General features: G+C 41.6%; 1 protein-coding gene across 2 annotated transcripts in view; it reads left to right on the top strand.

Moving 5' to 3' along the window:
• Window positions 1–10,066, top strand: part of Lrp12 (LDL receptor related protein 12) — a 69,503-nt gene extending 59,437 nt beyond the window's left edge. For both annotated transcript variants that reach the window (XM_021216923.1, XM_021216922.2), the window contains 4 exons: window positions 105–307; window positions 1,308–2,412; window positions 3,967–4,099; window positions 7,777–10,066. In XM_021216923.1, the coding sequence (XP_021072582.1) occupies window positions 105–307; window positions 1,308–2,412; window positions 3,967–4,099; window positions 7,777–8,640 (2,305 nt within the window). In that variant the 3' untranslated portion in view covers window positions 8,641–10,066. The remainder of the gene's footprint in view (window positions 1–104; window positions 308–1,307; window positions 2,413–3,966; window positions 4,100–7,776) is intronic.
• The last annotated feature ends 9,192 nt before the right edge of the window (window positions 10,067–19,258 follow it).

Genomic DNA, 19,258 nt, shown 5'->3' with positions numbered 1-19,258 from the left:
CAGAAGAAGCAGGGACTTGGAGTTTTGTCTTCAGTTACATTGCATCTTTATGGATATTCTAGTCAATTGTTTTTAAAGTTCCTTCCTACTTTCTCTTGTTATAGTTTTCAGGATTTTGATATCCAGGGGTCCAGAAGATGCACTTTGGACTGGCTGACAATAGAAACATACAAGAATACTGAAAGTTACAGAGCTTGTGGGTCCACGATTCCGCCACCATATATCTCTTCCCAAGACCACGTTTGGATCCGGTTCCACTCAGATGACAGCGTGTCCAGGAAAGGCTTCCGGCTGGCGTATTTTTCAGGTGTCTTTAAGGAAATGCTGCACCGTGTTCTGTGCGGTTACCCACTCAGTCACTTTGTAGTTAGTTTTCTGAGCAGTGTCCAATTAATCATGAGTTGGCCCTCGGGCAGCCGAGAGGAAGATTAGAAGCTAGAGTCAGATGCCTTCAAATTTGAGATTCCAGTTTGACATTTTGTATAACCATAATATAATTATTAATTTCATGAACTAAAGTCTGTTTTTAAGAACATCTTATTATTTGCCTTGAAAGTTCACTTTTCTCCAAGCCTCTTTCAAGCATTTGCCCATATCACAAATATGACATCAGAGCATAGGTTTTGGCATATGAATTACTGTTTTCATTACACCTTAAACAAAAGACTGAACCCACCCCACCAGCATAGTGTATAGTCTCAGACTTCTAAATTTTTGCTTTTCTTAAACCATTTCCAAACATTATGAAGTCATGCACATGTGGGAGTCTTTGATCATGATTACATGAACTGTAAGCAATTTAAAGTTAAAATGACAATTTATCAAAAGCAGACCTAAATTGTAAATACAGCACAGTTAAGTTACTGCTGTGTTTGCATACAGAGACAAGAAAGAGACTTGAAAAGCAGTTACTCGAGTGATTTTCTTCTTTAAACCTCTCATTATGTTCCAATTATGTTGTAGAGTTTCATTCTTTAGACAGTGTGTTCTTTGGCTCATGTGTCTTAAATCATTTCACTATATGTTCCACAGTGAAATAGCTCTCTACCAAATAGAATTGACCCTTCTATATTAGGTTAAAGTGCAAGGAACTTTGTGGGAAAGGAACAAACATTTAATAGATGGAATTGTTGATATGAGGTGCCAGTGCTAGTCTCCCACTAGAACTGAACATGCTCTTAACACGGATACGGTTTCTAACAGCCATATCACTGGAGCTCAGTCATCATCATTGTAAAGATGTGCACTGTCTGTTCAAGTCTGGGTGGGCCTTACTTGTGTTCTTCTTTCCTTGCCACACTCTCCAGGGAAATCTGAGGAGCCAAACTGTGCCTGTGATCAGTTCCGTTGTGGTAATGGAAAGTGTATTCCAGAAGCCTGGAAGTGTAACAGCATGGATGAGTGTGGGGATAGTTCTGACGAGGAGGTCTGTGCCAATGATGCTCACCCCCCAACAACAACTGCTTTCCAACCCTGTGCCTACAACCAGTTCCAGTGTCTGTCCCGCTTCACCAAAGTTTATACGTGTCTCCCTGAGTCCTTAAAATGTGATGGGAACATTGACTGCCTTGACCTAGGAGACGAGATCGATTGTGACATGCCGACATGCGGACAGTGGTTAAAATACTTCTATGGCACCTTCAATTCTCCCAACTACCCGGACTTTTATCCTCCTGGAAGTAACTGCACCTGGCTGATAGACACTGGCGATCATCGGAAAGTCATATTGCGGTTCACTGACTTCAAACTTGATGGTACTGGGTATGGTGATTATGTCAAAATATATGACGGGCTGGAGGAGAATCCTCGCAAGCTTTTGCGTGTGCTAACTGCTTTTGATTCTCACGCTCCTCTGACGGTCGTTTCTTCCTCCGGACAGATAAGAGTACATTTCTGTGCTGACAAAGTGAACGCCGCAAGAGGGTTCAATGCTACTTACCAAGTTGATGGCTTCTGTTTGCCATGGGAAATACCCTGTGGGGGCAACTGGGGGTGCTACACAGAGCAGCAGCGCTGTGATGGGTACTGGCATTGCCCAAACGGAAGGGATGAAATCAATTGTACCATGTGCCAAAAGGAAGAATTTCCATGTTCTCGGAATGGTGTCTGCTACCCTCGTTCTGATCGCTGCAACTACCAAAACCATTGTCCAAACGGCTCTGATGAAAAAAACTGCTTCTTTTGCCAGCCAGGGAATTTCCACTGTAAGAACAACCGCTGTGTGTTTGAAAGCTGGGTGTGTGATTCCCAAGATGACTGCGGTGATGGCAGTGACGAGGAGAACTGCCCAGTCATTGTGCCTACCAGAGTCATAACAGCAGCTGTCATCGGGAGCCTCATCTGTGGCCTGCTGCTCGTCATTGCATTGGGGTGCACCTGCAAGCTTTATTCTCTGAGAATGTTTGAACGGAGGTCAGTATCAGACAGACTTTAGTTTATATTTCTGCAATAAACATGTGGCCCAGGGACTGGGTATGGGGCAGCTTAGTTGGTCAAGTGCTTGCCACACAAGCTTGAGTAACCACACACAGTTGGACGTGCTGGTGGACACATGTTAGTTCCAGCAGAGATGTGAGGGTCCCTGGGCTCTGCCAGCCAGCCAGTCTAACCTGATTAGAAATCTCCAGGTCTCAGTGAAAGGTGGATAGTTACAGATGCACACAGGAGAGCACACTCATGCACACAAGCACATACAAAAACAGGGAAGATTTCAAAGTGTGCCCCAAATGTTTGCCATTATTCCTTTTGATGTGGCTTAGAGATATATAAATTTAGGATACATAAAATTAGGATGATAAGCCCAATGGTCAAAGATAAACATAGTACAAAGTATTATTTAGCTTTATCAGGTGAGAAAAGTCAATGTTATATTTACTAACTTACTGTAAGCTGTTATTCTCAGTTACAGTTTTATCTTGTTTTCATAAATATTCAGTAATGCTGCATATCTGAGAGTCCAATGTTTATACCATTCTACAAGTGAGAAGGAAATGAATGAGCCAGTTTCACAAGCAGGCTCATGATGAGGAGAGACTTGTGGGTGGGTAAGCTGAGCACAGTGAGTGATCTGAAATCTCCACGACAAAGTAGCATAGATGTTCTCATGATAGGGGCATGTGACAGCCCTTATTCCAGGAGCTGCCATTGGAAATATGTGAGTAGGGCGTAGAGAGGAGATCCTGGAGCGGTCTTCTCTGGGGAGTATATAGAAGAATGTCCAGCATTGCTCCAAGAATACATACATAATTCATTTGGTCTGGAGCCTTGGGAACACATGAGGGACTGATAGCACATGACAGTGGAGCTCGGCCTGGCTATGCGCAGTTCAGTGAGAGCCGTGTTCTCAGTTGAATAACAAGTTAGGCAGGGAGAATGGACTTCAGGGAGAGCAGCTTCCAGTGTGGTGTAAGATAAATTGAGAGATGTTAATGGCAGGGGCATCTCCCTAGAGGGCATTGTGGGGACAGCTGCCTTCAGTCCTAACAGCTACAAATGATCAATTAGCAAAGACCATGCTGAACAGCTAGAGAGCACAGATGGTGCACAGATGCATGGGGCCACGAGAGCCATTGTGCATCTTTTCTCTGAGCAAACATAAATGGCTAGGAAACTTTAGCAATGGAGAGCCGGGTCTCCGATTACGTCACTTCAGTCCAGCTGTGTTGGAATTGATGGACAGGGTGTCTGCTGAGACCTGTCACCAGTTACCTCCTAGAGTGTGGGCTTGGGGTTTTGAAGTCTGTTGTTTTGTCGTGTACAGATACTTCCTCTGTCCATTAAACAAGTAATCTAGGCTCTTACTAGCATGAAGCACCTGTGGGCACACTGCTCACATCAGCCTTACATCCCAGAGCAGGCGTGGCCCAATGGAATTAGCTAGTTGAAGGGTTCAAGTGCTTCAGTTTTGACGGCAGAACATTGCTGCTGCTTGCCTTCTTTTGACCCTTTTCTTCTCTTTACTCCAAGATCATTTGAGACCCAGTTGTCACGAGTGGAAGCAGAACTTCTACGAAGAGAGGCTCCCCCCTCATATGGACAGTTGATCGCTCAGGGACTAATCCCTCCAGTAGAAGATTTTCCTGTCTGTTCACCTAATCAGGTATAATGAGAATTCTAATCTGTTTCATCATCTTTTAAGTCTACAAGTAGTAGAGCAGGAATTCTTAACTTTAGGAATTTTCACATTCATGCAAATATTAAATATATGGACAATTGAATTTATAAATTGTATTACATTTTCACAGAATCTATACAATTCTGATTTTTGTAATTATAAAACTGTCATTCTGAGACATTTTCCATTTGGGGATAAGGGAGCAGGTGAACTGAAATTTAAAACCTTTGGCCAATTTTCTGATTGAACACTTAGAGATTTAAGAATGAATGGTAAAGCCGGGCGTTGGTAGCACATGCCTTTAATCCCAGCACTTGGGAGGCAGAGGCAGGCAGATTTCTGAGTTCGAGGTCAGCCTGGTCTACAAGGTGAGTTCCAGGACAGCCAGGGCTATACAGAGAAACCCTGTCTTGAAAAAACCAAAACCAAAAAACAAAACAAAACAAAAAAAAAAGAATGAATGGTAAAATTAATGTACTAACACATTACTTGTGGCAGATCAACCATTTTTAAGTGAAGTAATTGAAGAGGAGTGAATATTTGCCCCTCCTCCTAAGGGAGAACTTGAAGCTGGGTTTTAGTGTTTAAGAATTTGGTCCGTTTTCTTTTGGTTGTAACTCACACTCTTTGGTTCTTCAAAGTTCTCAGGAAGTTTTAAAAACATTTCAAGCTATAAAAATGTACAGCTTATTTTAGTCACAAGCATTTGTGTGCATTTAAATTTTAAATATATTCACAAACATTTATAAAAATGACTCTCAGAATTAGAACTAGGAAAAATTAGTTTTTTAGTGCCTTAACTCCTTTAAAATTGAACACCCTTTTACTTCTGACACATGTCACCTTAGCTGGATATTTTTTCAAATCCTCAGTGAGAATTTGTAGGTTTTGAACATTTTTTCAGATCTAATTTCTAATTAAGAATTTATACTGGTCAAATTGTTAGGTATAAAAAATAGAAAAAACTTGATTATAGTTTCTGTCATTGGCACTGCCACCATCAGTTTCTTTGAAGGTAGGTGACAGACCATGGTTACCTCCATTGGCTACCATCACCTCCTTCCCACTGAGCTCTGGAAAGCTAGTAGGAGCACAAACCATGTGACTGCTCTCTGCTAGGACCATTTGCAAGCTGGCTTCTCCAGCTCCCTCTGGTTCTCCAGCTCACTAAAAGAATTGGAAGGACTCACTGGAGCTGTTTGCCCATGGCTGTACTCTGTTACTATGAGAGGATATGAATTAAAAGCCACTGAGGGAAGAGGCTCATGGGGCAGAGTTCAGACAGCCCCACGCAGAACACTGCTGTAGGACAACATTCCATAGCTGTTTCCCACTAAAGATGCTCACCAAGCCCCCATCCAGACTCACATATACAGCTGTGATCAGTTGGATATGGCTAGTGTACGTCTGTAGCCCTGCTGATATGGCTAGTGTATGTCTGTCTGTAGCCCTGCTGAAACTGTCCCGTTACCGTGAATCACCAGAGCCCCACCCTAGGTCACTGGATTGTAGCTGCCTGCCAGTCTCCCAGTGGAGACAGCTTTTCTGTCAGCCATGGCACTCCAAGTGTATAGAGATTCTGTCCCAAAAGCCAAGGTAACTTTGAAGTCTATTCCATATTGCTTCATTCTCTAGAGCCAGAATTCCATTTAAACAGCATTTTAAATAACATAAGTTGTTGAACTTTGTTTAATGAGGCCAAGTTCTCACATTTGAAATTTCTGGTAACAAATTATCAACTTTCCATAAGTTTTTTTTTTTAAAGATTTATTTATTATTATAATGTAAGTACACTGTAGCTGTCTTCAGATACACCAGAAGAGGGCGTCAGATCTCATTACATGGTTGTGAGCCACCATGTGGTTGCTGGGATTTGAACTCAGGACCTTCGGAAGAGCAGTCGGTGCTCTTAACCACTGAGCCATCTCACCAGCCCTTTCCATAAGTTTTTAAAAGAAAATAATTTTGTAATTTGCTCCTAATACAAACTAGAAATGCTTTCTGGTCAGTTATTACTGCTTCACAAGTGAAACATTAGACAATTATCCATCAAACTACTGTGACATTTCCCTACAGAATTTAATGTTAAATTTGCAACTTTCGAGTTAACAGGCTTTTAAGTAAGCAGAGATTGTCTGCTGCTTCTGGCAGACTGTGATGATAACATTGGTAGAAAGTGTGCGAGGTGAGGGTCTGGCAGATGCTCGGGCTCACATGACTGTGGTTCGAATACTGAGCACTAGGAGTGGTTGGTGGAGATGTTCATTCTAAATTTGAACTACTATTTGTTTTTAATTTTGTATTTAGATTCTTCTTAATTGGCAAAAGAAAAAACCTTTCACATTTGTACTGAAAGTCCATGTGTGCTGATAGCCAGATTCCTTAATGGTGATGTGTGTTTTACTAAAGCTGGCTATAAATGTTCCTGCAGTGGCAGCCTCTAAGCGTTGGCTGAGTTGTCTCAGACTGTACAGGCATGGCTGTGCACACGGCAAACAGACAGGCATGGCTGTGCACACGGCAAACAGACAGGCATGGCTGTGCACACGGCAAACAGACAGGCATGGCTGTGCACACGGCAAACAGGTGAAGAGCACTGGCTGCAGTGCTTGCCTGTTCACTTCCTTCTTGCTTCTGTGAGAGGCAGGGCCTGAAGACTGCATCACCAACCTTCCTTTGCTTAGTTTTAAATGCTCAGTGTGAGGTTCATTACAGCTATGCTTGCCCTAAGTCTACAGCCACTAGGTGGAGCTTGAAGACTGTTTAAAGCTCACCTGACACTTTCATCTAGACAAAATGATTGATCGTTTAATTAACCTACTTATCATTGGGTTTGGAAGAGGCTGCATGTCGTGGTGCCGTCCCGTGGAGGTCAGAAGACAACTTGCCAAGAGTCTGTTCTCTCTGTCCTCCTCGTGGGCTCCAGGTATCGATCTCAGGTGGTCAGGCATGGAGGCAAGCTCCTCCACCTGGTGAGCCGTCTCCCTGGCCCCTAGGTTTTCATCTAGTTAAGAAAGATGCTTTCATTGTGTGCTAATTGAGTTGTGAAGAATTCCATATTTTTAAAGTCTGTAAATTTTTAAATTATCAATTTTTAAAGACTAATGTGGTTTATATTTAATCCTAAACTGAAAAAAAAATCTTATTTCTTAAAACTTGAGAAGGCATCCAAATGTATACTTTTGATATCTAGTCTGTATTACAAGTATGTTCGGGCCTTTATTTGAAACAGTAAAACGTCCTCAGTATTCATTCACTCCGTCCTTGGAAACTAGCTCTGTAAAATGGAATTCCCACATTGACAGGACAGTTCAGCCTTGTGACTCAAGTCTAACTGTAAGTTTTTAGGAGGGTAAAGGAACTTAATCATGAACAAGTCACTTAGTGAAGTATGGTAGAAGTGTTCAGTGTATCTATTTTCCAGACGTGGTACAGTTGTAGAATTGGAATATTATTGAGGTTTATAATTGTTGTAATTGACAAAACTGCCACTGTAAGGTTAAGATTTAAGTTATAGATTAGATTCACTATGAGTAGACCTGTAGAGGTAACTGAATTTAATTTAATTTAACTCATACCTGTTCCTAGTAACAGTGAGTCAAAGAATGTTTTTCACCTTAATACCTCATTATTAACTGTCTTCTTTTGTCTTGCTCTTGCAGGCTTCCGTCCTAGAAAACCTGAGGCTAGCTGTCCGATCTCAGCTGGGATTTACTTCAGTCAGGCTTCCTATGACAGGCAGACCTAGCAACATTTGGAATCGTATTTTTAATTTTGCAAGATCACGTCATTCAGGGTCATTGGCTTTGGTCTCAGGAGATGGAGATGAGGTTGTCCCTAGCCAGAGCAGCAGCAGAGAAACTGAAAGGAGTCGCCCTCACAGGAGCTTGTTCTCCGTGGAGTCCGATGACACGGACACAGAAACTGAGAGAAGGGATACAGCCGGAGCATCAGGTGGGGTTGCAGCGCCTTTGCCCCAGAAGGTCCCTCCCACGACCGCCGTGGAGGCCACGGTGGGATCAGGTGGGAATTCCTCAGCTCCGAGCACCCGAGGTGGCCACGCAGATGGTAGGGAAGTGTCAAGTGTGGAAGCCCCGAGTGTGAGCCCAGCACGTCACCAGCTCACAAGTGCTTTAAGTCGGATGACTCAGGGCCTGCGCTGGGTCCGCTTTACGCTAGGTCGATCGAGCTCCACTACCCAGAACCGGAGTCCTTTGAGACAGCTGGACACCGCGGTGAGTGGACGAGAAGACGACGATGACGTGGAAATGCTAATTCCAGTTTCAGACGGAGCTTTGGACATTGATGCCAATGACTGCTCCAGACCTCTTCTTGACCTTGCTTCAGACCAAGCACAAGGGTTTAGGCAGCCACACAGTGCAGGGAACCCTGGAGTGAGAACAAGTAGCCAGGACGGCCCCTGCGAGCGCTGTGGCATTGTGCACACCGCCCAGATACCAGACACTTGCTTAGAAGCCACAGTGAAAACTGAAACAAGTGATGACGAGGCTTTGCTGCTGTGCTAGGACACACTCGCCAGACCGGATGCAAGCTGGAGCAATATCCACTCACTGTTTTATAACTTTACAATTAAACTAGTTTTAGTTTAAAATGAAAAGATGCAGGGTGATTTCTTATTATATGTTAGCCTGCATGGTTAAATTTAACAATGTGTAACTCTAGGAGCTAGAGTTTGCTGTTTGAGCAGCTAAAATGCATTATGTACTCGTATTCTTCAGTCATGTTCTTCCGTTTGCTTATACCTGGTTTTGTTTTGGTTTTTTAAATCCTGGTACTTAAGTTTAATAGTAGAAATATGGCTGCTTTATTCATGTAACTGCCATTTTATCTATCTTATGTTAAAAGGTTGGTTTGTACAAAACGGTACCTTCTTTCCATTGACTCTTGGATGCTCTTTGCCATCATGTAATTTATTCTACCAGATGCTGAGGTTGTTACTGTACAAAAGAGGAGACAGATCCTTAGAGTCACCTCTTTGTTTGCATAACATTGTCTGCTAGTAGATTTCATCATATGGACCTGTCACAGGAAAAGCATCTGCTCTTTCATTCAACACACAGTGAGGTAAAAGTTACGTAGTGTTAGAGAAAAATGCTGTCGGGGAAACAAAACTCTTTTATAGATTTTCTAATGCTGACTTTACTACTCTGGTGTGGTTCAGACCAAATGGTGAAATCCCAACATGTTTCTGTTTTCATCTCAATTTAGGGACAGAAGTAAGCGGATGAAGGTACTCTACTATGCATAACGTTTTGAACTTTATAAAATACGTACAGAAATTGTACACGCTCAGCTCCACAGGGCAATGTCTTTCCCTGACACGGGGGTTTGCCTGAGTTGGACCCTAGGGATTTGCACTACAGTCCTGTCAAGGTCTCAGATGAGTTTAGCGCACAGGCACTGTCACAGCAGGTACTGTCATTGCTACCACAGTGACTATATTTCCATAGCTTTGGGGCTGGGGGACCATTTTTATTACAACTTGAAATTGCTTTGCTGGTTTCATATTTATTTGTTGTATTTAAAAACTGCATTATTGTGTGAGTGATTTTTTTTTTCCAGGATATTTTATTTTGGGGGGAGGGGTCAGTGCTATAATCTTGAAGAAAAGCAAATTAAATTGTTCAGATTGCCCCCCTCTTTAAGTAGAGGGAATTACAAGCCCCATTTATTTTTCTTCAGTTGTTAATTCTTGTTTATTTATTCCTTAGCTGTCTGTTTTAGCAGCTTAATGATTGGGTATGAAAACGTGTTTGTGTGTGATTATTGCTATTTATTACACCTTGAATACTTTGCTGAATGTCATTTTAAAGCATGTTTGAGGTCTTGTGTATCTGTCCTGTTATGCTGTCAGGAAAACCTGACTAAAATGTTTTAATATGTATCAAAAATTAAAATAATTTTTTTTATTGCCTTGAGGTACTTTTTAAATCAAAGTTGTTCTTTATTTTTTTTTGAACTTCAATTCATATACAGATTCAGGCCGTGTGTAATACAGCGGAAGCTATGGAAGACGGTAGTCACCGTGGCTACTGTAGCGAGTAGTGGCTCACACCAATACTCCAGTCAAACTCCCCAGCGGTGCCTCTGAAGTGATAAATCTTGTCTGATGATGGAAAGAATTCAAATATCAGATTAACCTTCTTGGTCCTAATGATGCTTCTGGTGGCTGTGCTTTGGGATGTGGTGTCCTGGTGTGCTCTGTGCTTCCGGCTTTGTGTGGGTGAGCTTGCGTGCTTGCTTGTTGCTTGTTTTGTGTTGGTTCTGGGGCTCAAGCCTCATCCATGCCCTGACAAAGGTTTTAATTAGGTTTTTAATTGACTTACCTTCCGGCTTCAGTCAGTAAACATTTCGTCCCTCGCCCTGACACCCATCATTTAGTTCTATTTAAAGAGATACATACCAGTACCGGTCTCTTGTACATCTCTCCAGAAATACTTCCTGCTATACATTCAGTACCTATCTGTTCTAGTTCCTTTAAAAGGAAAGAAGTTTTTAAAGGTTGAGAATTTCCTGTGTTCAGTTATCTTTGCTTATTTTCACTTGTTTCTTTTTAACTTTTTTCTTAGACAACTTTAGTTTATAATTAACTTACATTGAACACCATTGTGTTCAATTGTTGATCTAAATCAGTGCCATCTCAGCCATTTATTAAGTCTTTCTGTTAAGTCATTCTGATAGACTTTGTTTTACTTTAGGAAATCTTAACAAATTTTATCATTTTGCTACCATTATCAGTGAAGGTCTGGCCATCTCTACATTTAACCTATTCATATACAAATTAGCTGATGGTCTGTTAGGACCATCTTGTACCAGCCACTAGTCTTCATTTACTTACAGTTATGTGTGCGCACACACACTCACACACGCCTGTATTTTAGCTGCAGAATCATTTCAATCATTTCATCTACAAACATTGGTAAACCATTTTTGTCCCAGTTTATGCAGCTCTGTGCTTTAACTGAATGGTCTTATACCTCTAAAATAACATTAAATGCCAGGGCTATCTTGAACTTGGTTTAGAGAAGGCTGATCCTGTGGGGAAAGTGTCCATTGAGCCTGATTTTAAACCGGTTTTGAAGAACGCATGCTGAACTTTTATCACATGCCCTTTGGACAGCCATGGGGGAAGCACATCCAATTCCTCTCCCTCAACCCAATCTGACTCTTTCCGTGTTCTGTAACTTTAAGCCATACTTGCATTCCTGAGTAAATTTCCTTCCTCTAGGTCCTGTGGTGTAGTCCCTGCCACCCTGGAGCTCAGAAGTGTGAGTCGACCTGAGCAGCATAAAGTCCTGCCTATGGGGGAGGAATACGTTAGAAAGTGGGCCTGTCCCATTTTGTATGCTATGCTCTGTGCATATATTCTGTGACATAGTTTGCTTTTTAATTATTCGTACTTCAATGTTTGTTATGCTTCCCTAATTCCCTGGGTTAGTGACTCATTTATTTAGTTGTTTAATTTTTAAAATATATTTCAATTTAAATACTTCACTCATCTCCTCTCTCTTTCCTCCCCCCGGCCCTTCCCATATCCCTCGGCTCTAAAGTAGAAGCCCCCTGTCTGTGGTGATTAATGTGCATTTATGTGTAAGAGTGAGCCTGGAGTTAGCTCAGCACCTCTCAGGCTGAGTGTCTTAGAAGCACCAATGTCGCAGCGCTGATGCATAGCAGGCGCCCATTGGTTCTGGGGGTGCTGGGTTTGTTCCAGCAAACGCTGTACCGCTCAACTTTGCCCGTCCCTAACCGCTCACTTTGGCTCCTCTTCAACATGAGAGGGTTAAAGATAATGTTTCGGTGTTCAGTTTGCATTTTTCAGAGGTAGTAGGGAGTTTGATAGAATTTTTTTCTTTTGTTTTTTATTTTTCTTGGTCTCTTGAATCTTTTAAGACATCAAAAGCAGTCTTTAGGGAACTTACCTCTCTCTACATTCTCTAAATGTTCTGAGTACTTTTTAAAAATACTCTCTTTTTACATAACACACATTTGAATGGGTAGTACATTTGTTGTCTGAATTTTTATACAACACTTGGTCTTACCAGTTTATCAAGCACCAGTGTTGGCAAAGAACAGAAACAAAATGGGTATATCAGAAGGAAGGGAGGAAGGGAGGAAGGGTTCTGTGGGCTCCCCTGCCCAGGCTCCAGGGCGGAGCATACCCAAGGGTCTCACCCGTCCCAGCAGCTCTTGGGGTTTGAGTTCTACTGTCATTTCCCCATCACTGACGTAAGTTGGAAATGAAAAGGAATAAAAGAAAGTACCTTCAGTCTGCTTGCTGCTTACTGAGTGCCCACCACAGTCAGGCGTTCATGTCTTACCCTCCTGCCTCTCTGCTCTCTCAGTTCTAGTACAGTGCCTCCAGGGTTCAAAAGAAAAGGTAACATCTTGATTTCACCTGCTTTCTTCAGGGCTCTGTTTAAAGGCCAGTGGGAGACAGCGGAGAGCCGCCTTTTCTTGGATTCCTTGAATTCACAAGTTAAATGGTCACAAGTGAGCGTTGGCTTGGATTCCCTTCGAGGTGGTAAAGGGCAAAGGACGTTTTACAGGGGTTTAAAGCTGAGTGGAGTCTGTGTAAACACAAGAAAGAACTGTCCTGTCCTCACATCTGATAGCCTCGTGCTGTCACATCATGAAACCGTAAGCCACGTGTGCATGGTGGTTGGCTTACAGTTGCAGTCATGTATGTGATGTTTTCTCGTACAAATGCTAGAACCATGGTTGGAGAGGTGGCTCAGAGGTTAATAGCACTATTTGTTCTTCCAGAGGTTCTGAGTTTGATTCCCAGCAACCACATGGTGGCTCACAGCCATCTATGATATGATCGGGTGCCCTCTTCTGATGTGCATGCAGATAGATCACTCATATATACAAAATAAATAAGCCTTTTTTCCAAAGGTACTAGAACCTTTGACATGTGCCAGCCTCTAAATGAGATGTGAATCACATGTTCACACTATCAAAGAACAGTTTTGAGACATTTTGTTGTAATTTTTATTTTGTTTTATTTATTTTTGCTCTTTCCTTATGGGATAGAATTTTCTAGGCAAATTAACCTATTTTTACGTACCTATCATTGATCCAGACCTATCAACTTTGCAAGCCTATGATGAATAAACAAGTATTGATTAACAACAGTGGCAAGATTAAGATTCAACCTTACTCATGTCTGACTCAACAGTTGAAAGATGAATCACAAGAGAAGTTAAGTTTATCAGTTGAGAGAAGCACTGGTCCCAGATCATCATGAGGAAGGCTCAGGGGGCTGGGCTCATCCTAACTGAACAGCACTGCCTTGTGAGCAACAGACACTTGTAAAGGCCTCAGCCCATCTACTACTATGGGCAGGCTGTCCCAAACCTGTTTCAGCAACTACCATCTTGCAAATCAGATCTGGTGGCTGCCGGCTGCCGGCTGGCTGGGAACTCAGCGAGCCTGCGATCTTGCAAATGAACCTATCCCAGGGTCTTGGTGCTTCCTACAGCATAGAAGCTGAGATCTAGAAATGGTCAGTGAACCTCTGCAGAAGCTGCAGGTCTCGTAGATCTGAGTTATGGACTTCCTAGCACACTCCTCCACATTTGCTTTCTTACATCACTAAGGTCAACCCAGATCCCATAGAGAAAGAGATCAACTCCACAATCAGTAACAGAAGCAGCAAATGGTTTGTGACATACATTAAAAAGTAATGAAATGCTATTTTAACGTTATAATAATGTTATTTTAAGTAGAAAGTTTTATTGTCTCCAAAAGAAGCTTATTTGCTAAAAGAATATTAAATCATCTCCACTCTCATCTACTAAGCATACTGATTGCATCCTGTGTTTGTTTATTATATAAGTAAAAAAATTCCCAGCATTGGATAGGAATGTAGCTAAGTGTCATAATTCTTGCCTGACATGTCCTATAGCATGGTGTTCTCGCGCTAGTTATGTTGCCCCAAAAAAACTGTTTGCAGTGTCCTGCACATAGAACTAAAAACAGCTTGTCCCCAGTTGGTTTTTGACTGGTCAACAAAGCTACCAGCGGCCAGTGGCTGGCAGAGACACAGGGCAGGACATTTAGGATTTCCAGGAAGGGACTAAAGAAGGAGGAAGAGGGTGTTCAGGCATAACAAGGGTGTAGGAGGCATACCATGCAGCAAAGTACAGGAGGGAGAGACCACAGACATGTTGATCCAGCAGGGGCCAGGGCAGCAAAGATAAAATACAGATTTAGTAAGTATTAACTCAGGAATATAAGAGGGGAGTGTATGTTAGCCACATGGAGTTAGGGAGTGGCCCACTAATTGAGCTGTTTAAGGTATTTAAAATACAAGGTTGTGCCTGTGTGTCTTTCTTTTGAAAAGCCACAACATTGGATCAGGAAACAAGGAGCACGGGCAAACCCTCCAGGGTGTTTAGAGTGATTAGCTTATTACAGCTTCAATGTCCTGGGTTCTATTTCCTAGCAATCACATACACACACACACCGAACAGTATACAACTTAAGAGAAACACTTTGGCATGTTGTAAATACAAATGATGCACAGGGCTTTTTTCAACTACATTTAAAATAACTTCTGTCTCTACATGAGAGTTCAAAATTTATTGGAAGCAGCAATATAGCCTCTGAAAGTCTGGAGTCAAATTGCCTAGACTGTAATCTTTTCCCTCCCCTTATAACCTACTGCCACTTCACCACTGAGAAAGCATGTTGGATGTTGCCAAAGGCTTTTTCTGCATCTGTTGAGATGGTTACGGAGTTTGTTGTTTAGGCCCATTATACGATTTATTAGATTTATCAGCATTATGCATCCATACATCAGCATGAACATCAGCAAGTGACTTTGCCACTGGTATCAGATGCAAGATAACTTTAGAACTCAAATTAATTCTTCCTGCGCTGCATTTTCACTTAGAGATCAATAGATATGTGTCTTACTTAGGTTTGAGTAGTCACATAATGAAATATTCTGAAAGATTAGGAAACGAACACTTGACAATCAGTAGGATGGCTGTGCTGAGAGGGAGCAGTGAGTGGTGCTGGCAAGGGTTTGGAATTGGACGCCTCACAGATGCATGGTAGGGATGTAAAATTATGCCACCGCTTTGTAAATACAGCCTGGAAGTGCCTCAAAATGAACAGAGCCACCACATGAGCCAGAAATGCTATTCCTAGATACAGCCAAAAGCTTGTCCTTATAAAATGTATCCACAAATACCAATGTTACTTCTAACAGGCAAAAGTGGAAACATCTAAAATCCCACCTACTTCACAAATTAATGAACAGCCTCCCAAGTGTGTGTGGTCCCACTGATCCAAAAAACGTTCACAAGGAGCAGATTCATGGAGAGACAGTGTGTCTTTCCTTAGAGCTCAAGAAGGGGAGATGAGTTGGGAGATGTCAAAAACTATAGAAAACAGAGTTATAGAGACAAGCAAGACAGACTGATGCCATAGAGGACAGGTAACCCATGCCTTCAGATGTAAAGTCACAGAGAGCTAGCAAAAACACCCTGAAGGGCACCAGGGAGTCTCATCCATGGGTCAGCTTAGCTGAATTTGATCACTGTGTGTACTGAGCTTGGGTTCTGTTCCTTCCACACAGACTAGGGGACTGGAAAACCCTGTTCCTTTATGAATACATCTAAAGGGGCAGCTCCAGGCTCTGGAGGAAGTAGTCCCCAATTACATAGATGCCAAGAGGCTGTGAAAAGATACATCCTCATTTAAGCGGACAAAGATTTTACAGTTACAATGCTCTAAGGTAAGGACTGGGCTGAATGAACATCACAGGGTAAGTAAGACACCTTAAGGTTTTCTTGGCCAATAAGGCTTCTCTAGATGGCATTATCCTAAAATCTGGTTAAGAGAGACTTGCAAACCTCTGCAAATACACTAAATGCCATTGACTATAAGTGTGTCAACTTCATGGTACTTCAATTAAATCACAATAAACTTTAAGACAACAAAGAATTATCCATATTTTTGTCTGTATTGTATACGTATATTGATGCATAGATATAGATAATGTCCTTTTTTTTTGCAAGCTATTTTAGAAATAACCTTTCTTATCCTGTAGGAGAAAAGTAGTTGCTTTATCAAATTAAAAGCACAAATACTGTACATCACTATTTGGTGGATGAAGTGATTGTGGGCAGCAAGTTACTTTGGCTGTAGCCTCCGAGTGTGGCTGTAGCCTCTAAGTGGCAGCTCACCTGTAAAGAGAAATGGTGTTTCATACCTGATTCAGTCCTCCTTCTCCTCCTCCTTCCCTTCCTCCTTCCTGTCTATCTCTCTCCTTCTCTCTCTTCCTCCCATTCTCCTTCCCTCCTTCTCTCTCTCTCTCTCTCTCTCTCTCTCTCTCTCTCTCTCTCTCTCTCTCTCTCTCTCTCCTCTCTCTCGCTCGCTTGCTCTCTCCCTCCCTCCCTCCCCCACCCCCCGGCCTGAAGCTGGTCTGATGTCAGGAGTCATCCTTGATCTTTCTGTTCTGTATTTATTGAGACAGTCTTTCAACTGAACCCAGATCTCATGGGGTAGACAAATCTAGCTAGCCCATTTGTTCTGGGGAATACCTTGCTGGAATGCCTACTCAGGCATTTCTGTAAATACTGGGGATGCAAATCCTAGTCTTCGGCCTTGTACCTCAAGCACTGAACCATCCCCTACCCGCTGCTGCCCAGAGGAGCGCTTGTAGAAATGAAAGAACATAGAAAAAACGGCTTACCCATGCCTCAAGTTCTCGGTTTTACCTAACAGATAACAGATACTTATGCCTTTTTTAAGCCAGGTGTTGTTCTAACTGGCCCTACCCTCGTATGACACCATGAACCCTGCAGGCCTTGGATCAACCTTCCTTTGATATCTCCCACAGGCTTCCCTAAAAGACAAGGAACACATGGGGACAGAAACGCAGACCAAATTTTTGGCACCTAGAATCCCAGATCTTCTGTCAAAATAGTTGATATTAATATAAACTGGTTGTCTTCTTTTCATGGTCTTTCTTCCCTGAAGCTAGATAAAGTTTCCACAGGCCTGCACACACACACACACACACACACACACACACACACACACACACACACACACGTCTCTCCTAAGGCAGGACGGGGTTGGGTTGGAAGAGAAGGGCTTACCATCCATAAGTCTGCCCTAGTCTGGTTCTGTCCCTGGAGATGGACAAGTGTCCAGGACACACGTGAATACTGTGAAAAGCGTGACACATTGCTACAGTGAGAAGTTACAATCCATTTGCCTTCATGGTTTTCCTCTTAAGCTTCTAAGTGCATAGCTACAAATCTGAAACCTCTCTATCTGCCACCCCCCAAGAAGGCTGCTTGCATTTAAAACATTTTTTAAATTTTATATTTTTTATATTTTTAATATTTTATAATTTTATATTTTATCATTTTTATTTTTATATTTTTATAATTAAATTATATAAATTCTTAATTTATGTTAAATTTATATTATTTACATTAATATTATTTATATTATATTAAATTATTAATTTATATAATTTAATACTATATGAAGAGTCAATGCCTTGAGAAGTTGTGTACTTATACTTCCTTTGTAATTAATATGCTTTTGTTCCCCTGCAAATGTTTAGATTATGACAATAAAAATATTTTCCCAAGAGACATTTCTGCAGATTCCTCGTGTATCATATGCCCTGATATGATATGCTCCTAAAGAAAAATGTCAGTGTTGATAGGAAAAAATAGATGCTAAGGAATTGGGAATAATGACTACAAGATAAAAACATTTTCAAATATTTTGCAGATTGCAGATTGCTGGAGTGGACCTCATGACTCTTTTCCCTTCATATGGGAGGTGGTGTCAGCACCTTGCCCTTCCACAAAAGCTCAAATATACATGAGCTATATTTGGTATAAACAATGTAGCTGGTGTGAAAATCCTAAAAACGTTATGAAAATCAAATGTAGGTGAGTTGCGCAATGTTGGAAATGCAAGACAGAAAGAGTCCCATTGCTAATCTCATTTAGGTGAAAAACAACTTTTAATATATTTCTCTTTAGTATAACATGGACGATTTTTCTCCATGAAAATGGAAGTGTAAATCTAGAATGTCAGGATTTTATTATATGAAACTGAATTTACAGGTGCCCACAAAAAAAATCTATTAGTCATATCTGAGGAAAGACTAACAAGTTATGTATCAGTGTAGACACTCAGTTCCTAGGACTGACATTTGTGATAGCAAGAGCCAACCAAACACACAGGTGGCTTCAAGAAGCCATCTATGCCTGTAGTCTGGGTCAGTGGTGGCCTGTTTACCTAACATGCCAAGCCTACAAGAGGACAGAGCCATCTAGTGGTGCATATCAGAATTGCAGGTACTTTGCAAGGCATTTTGTTCAATAACTTTTCAAACTTAATTTAACTACTTTGAAGCCAACAGAAAAGATGCTAAAGCTGAGTTTTTAACTCAAATAAGTTTAAAGGACACTCTTAATTATATCCTTAATACAGACTAAATGCCCCCATAGAGTCCCACTGTACCAAGGTAAAAACGGAACATTCACGAGTTCACCTTACACAGCACTCTGAAATAGACCTTTGCATCCCAAATGACAAATGACAAGGCTTCTGCTTGCCAGAACATCATAGACTGGTGACCCTGAATAACTGGTAAATTAACATATAGACAATTTGGTTATTATTTTTCCCCTACAACAACAGTCACTATGTTTGCAACAGTACAGCATGAGTAATTTTATTCAAGTAAATATATAAATTACATATAATTTATATATTTAAAGTCTAGTGAGTGAGAGCTACAACCTCACCCCATCACCCTCACTTTATCTTCAGGCAGAGGGGTCATTCCTTATCTGTCCAGAGCTTGTGTCTGATTCACATCCACTTCAGCAGTTTTACCAATGCTATTGTCTTTATAAACATAGTATTGCCTATGGAAATGGAGACTGCTCCACTGACTCCAGACAGACACTCTCTCACTTCCCTAAAAGTTGCAATAAATCCCAGTGCATTCTGTGTTTGGCTTTAAGACCTTGACACCAAGAATTTCTTTCCTTTCCTTTCCTTTCCTTTCCTTTCCTTTCCTTTCCTTTCCTTTCCTTTCCTTTCCTTTCCTTTCCTTTCCTTTCCTTTCCTTTC

The sequence above is a fragment of the Mus pahari genome, chromosome 17 (assembly GCF_900095145.1).
Source record: "Mus pahari chromosome 17, PAHARI_EIJ_v1.1, whole genome shotgun sequence".
Lineage (NCBI taxonomy): Eukaryota > Metazoa > Chordata > Mammalia > Rodentia > Muridae > Mus > Mus pahari.
Note: the sequence above shows the minus strand (reverse complement) of the source record. Positions and strands in the feature narration are given on the sequence as shown.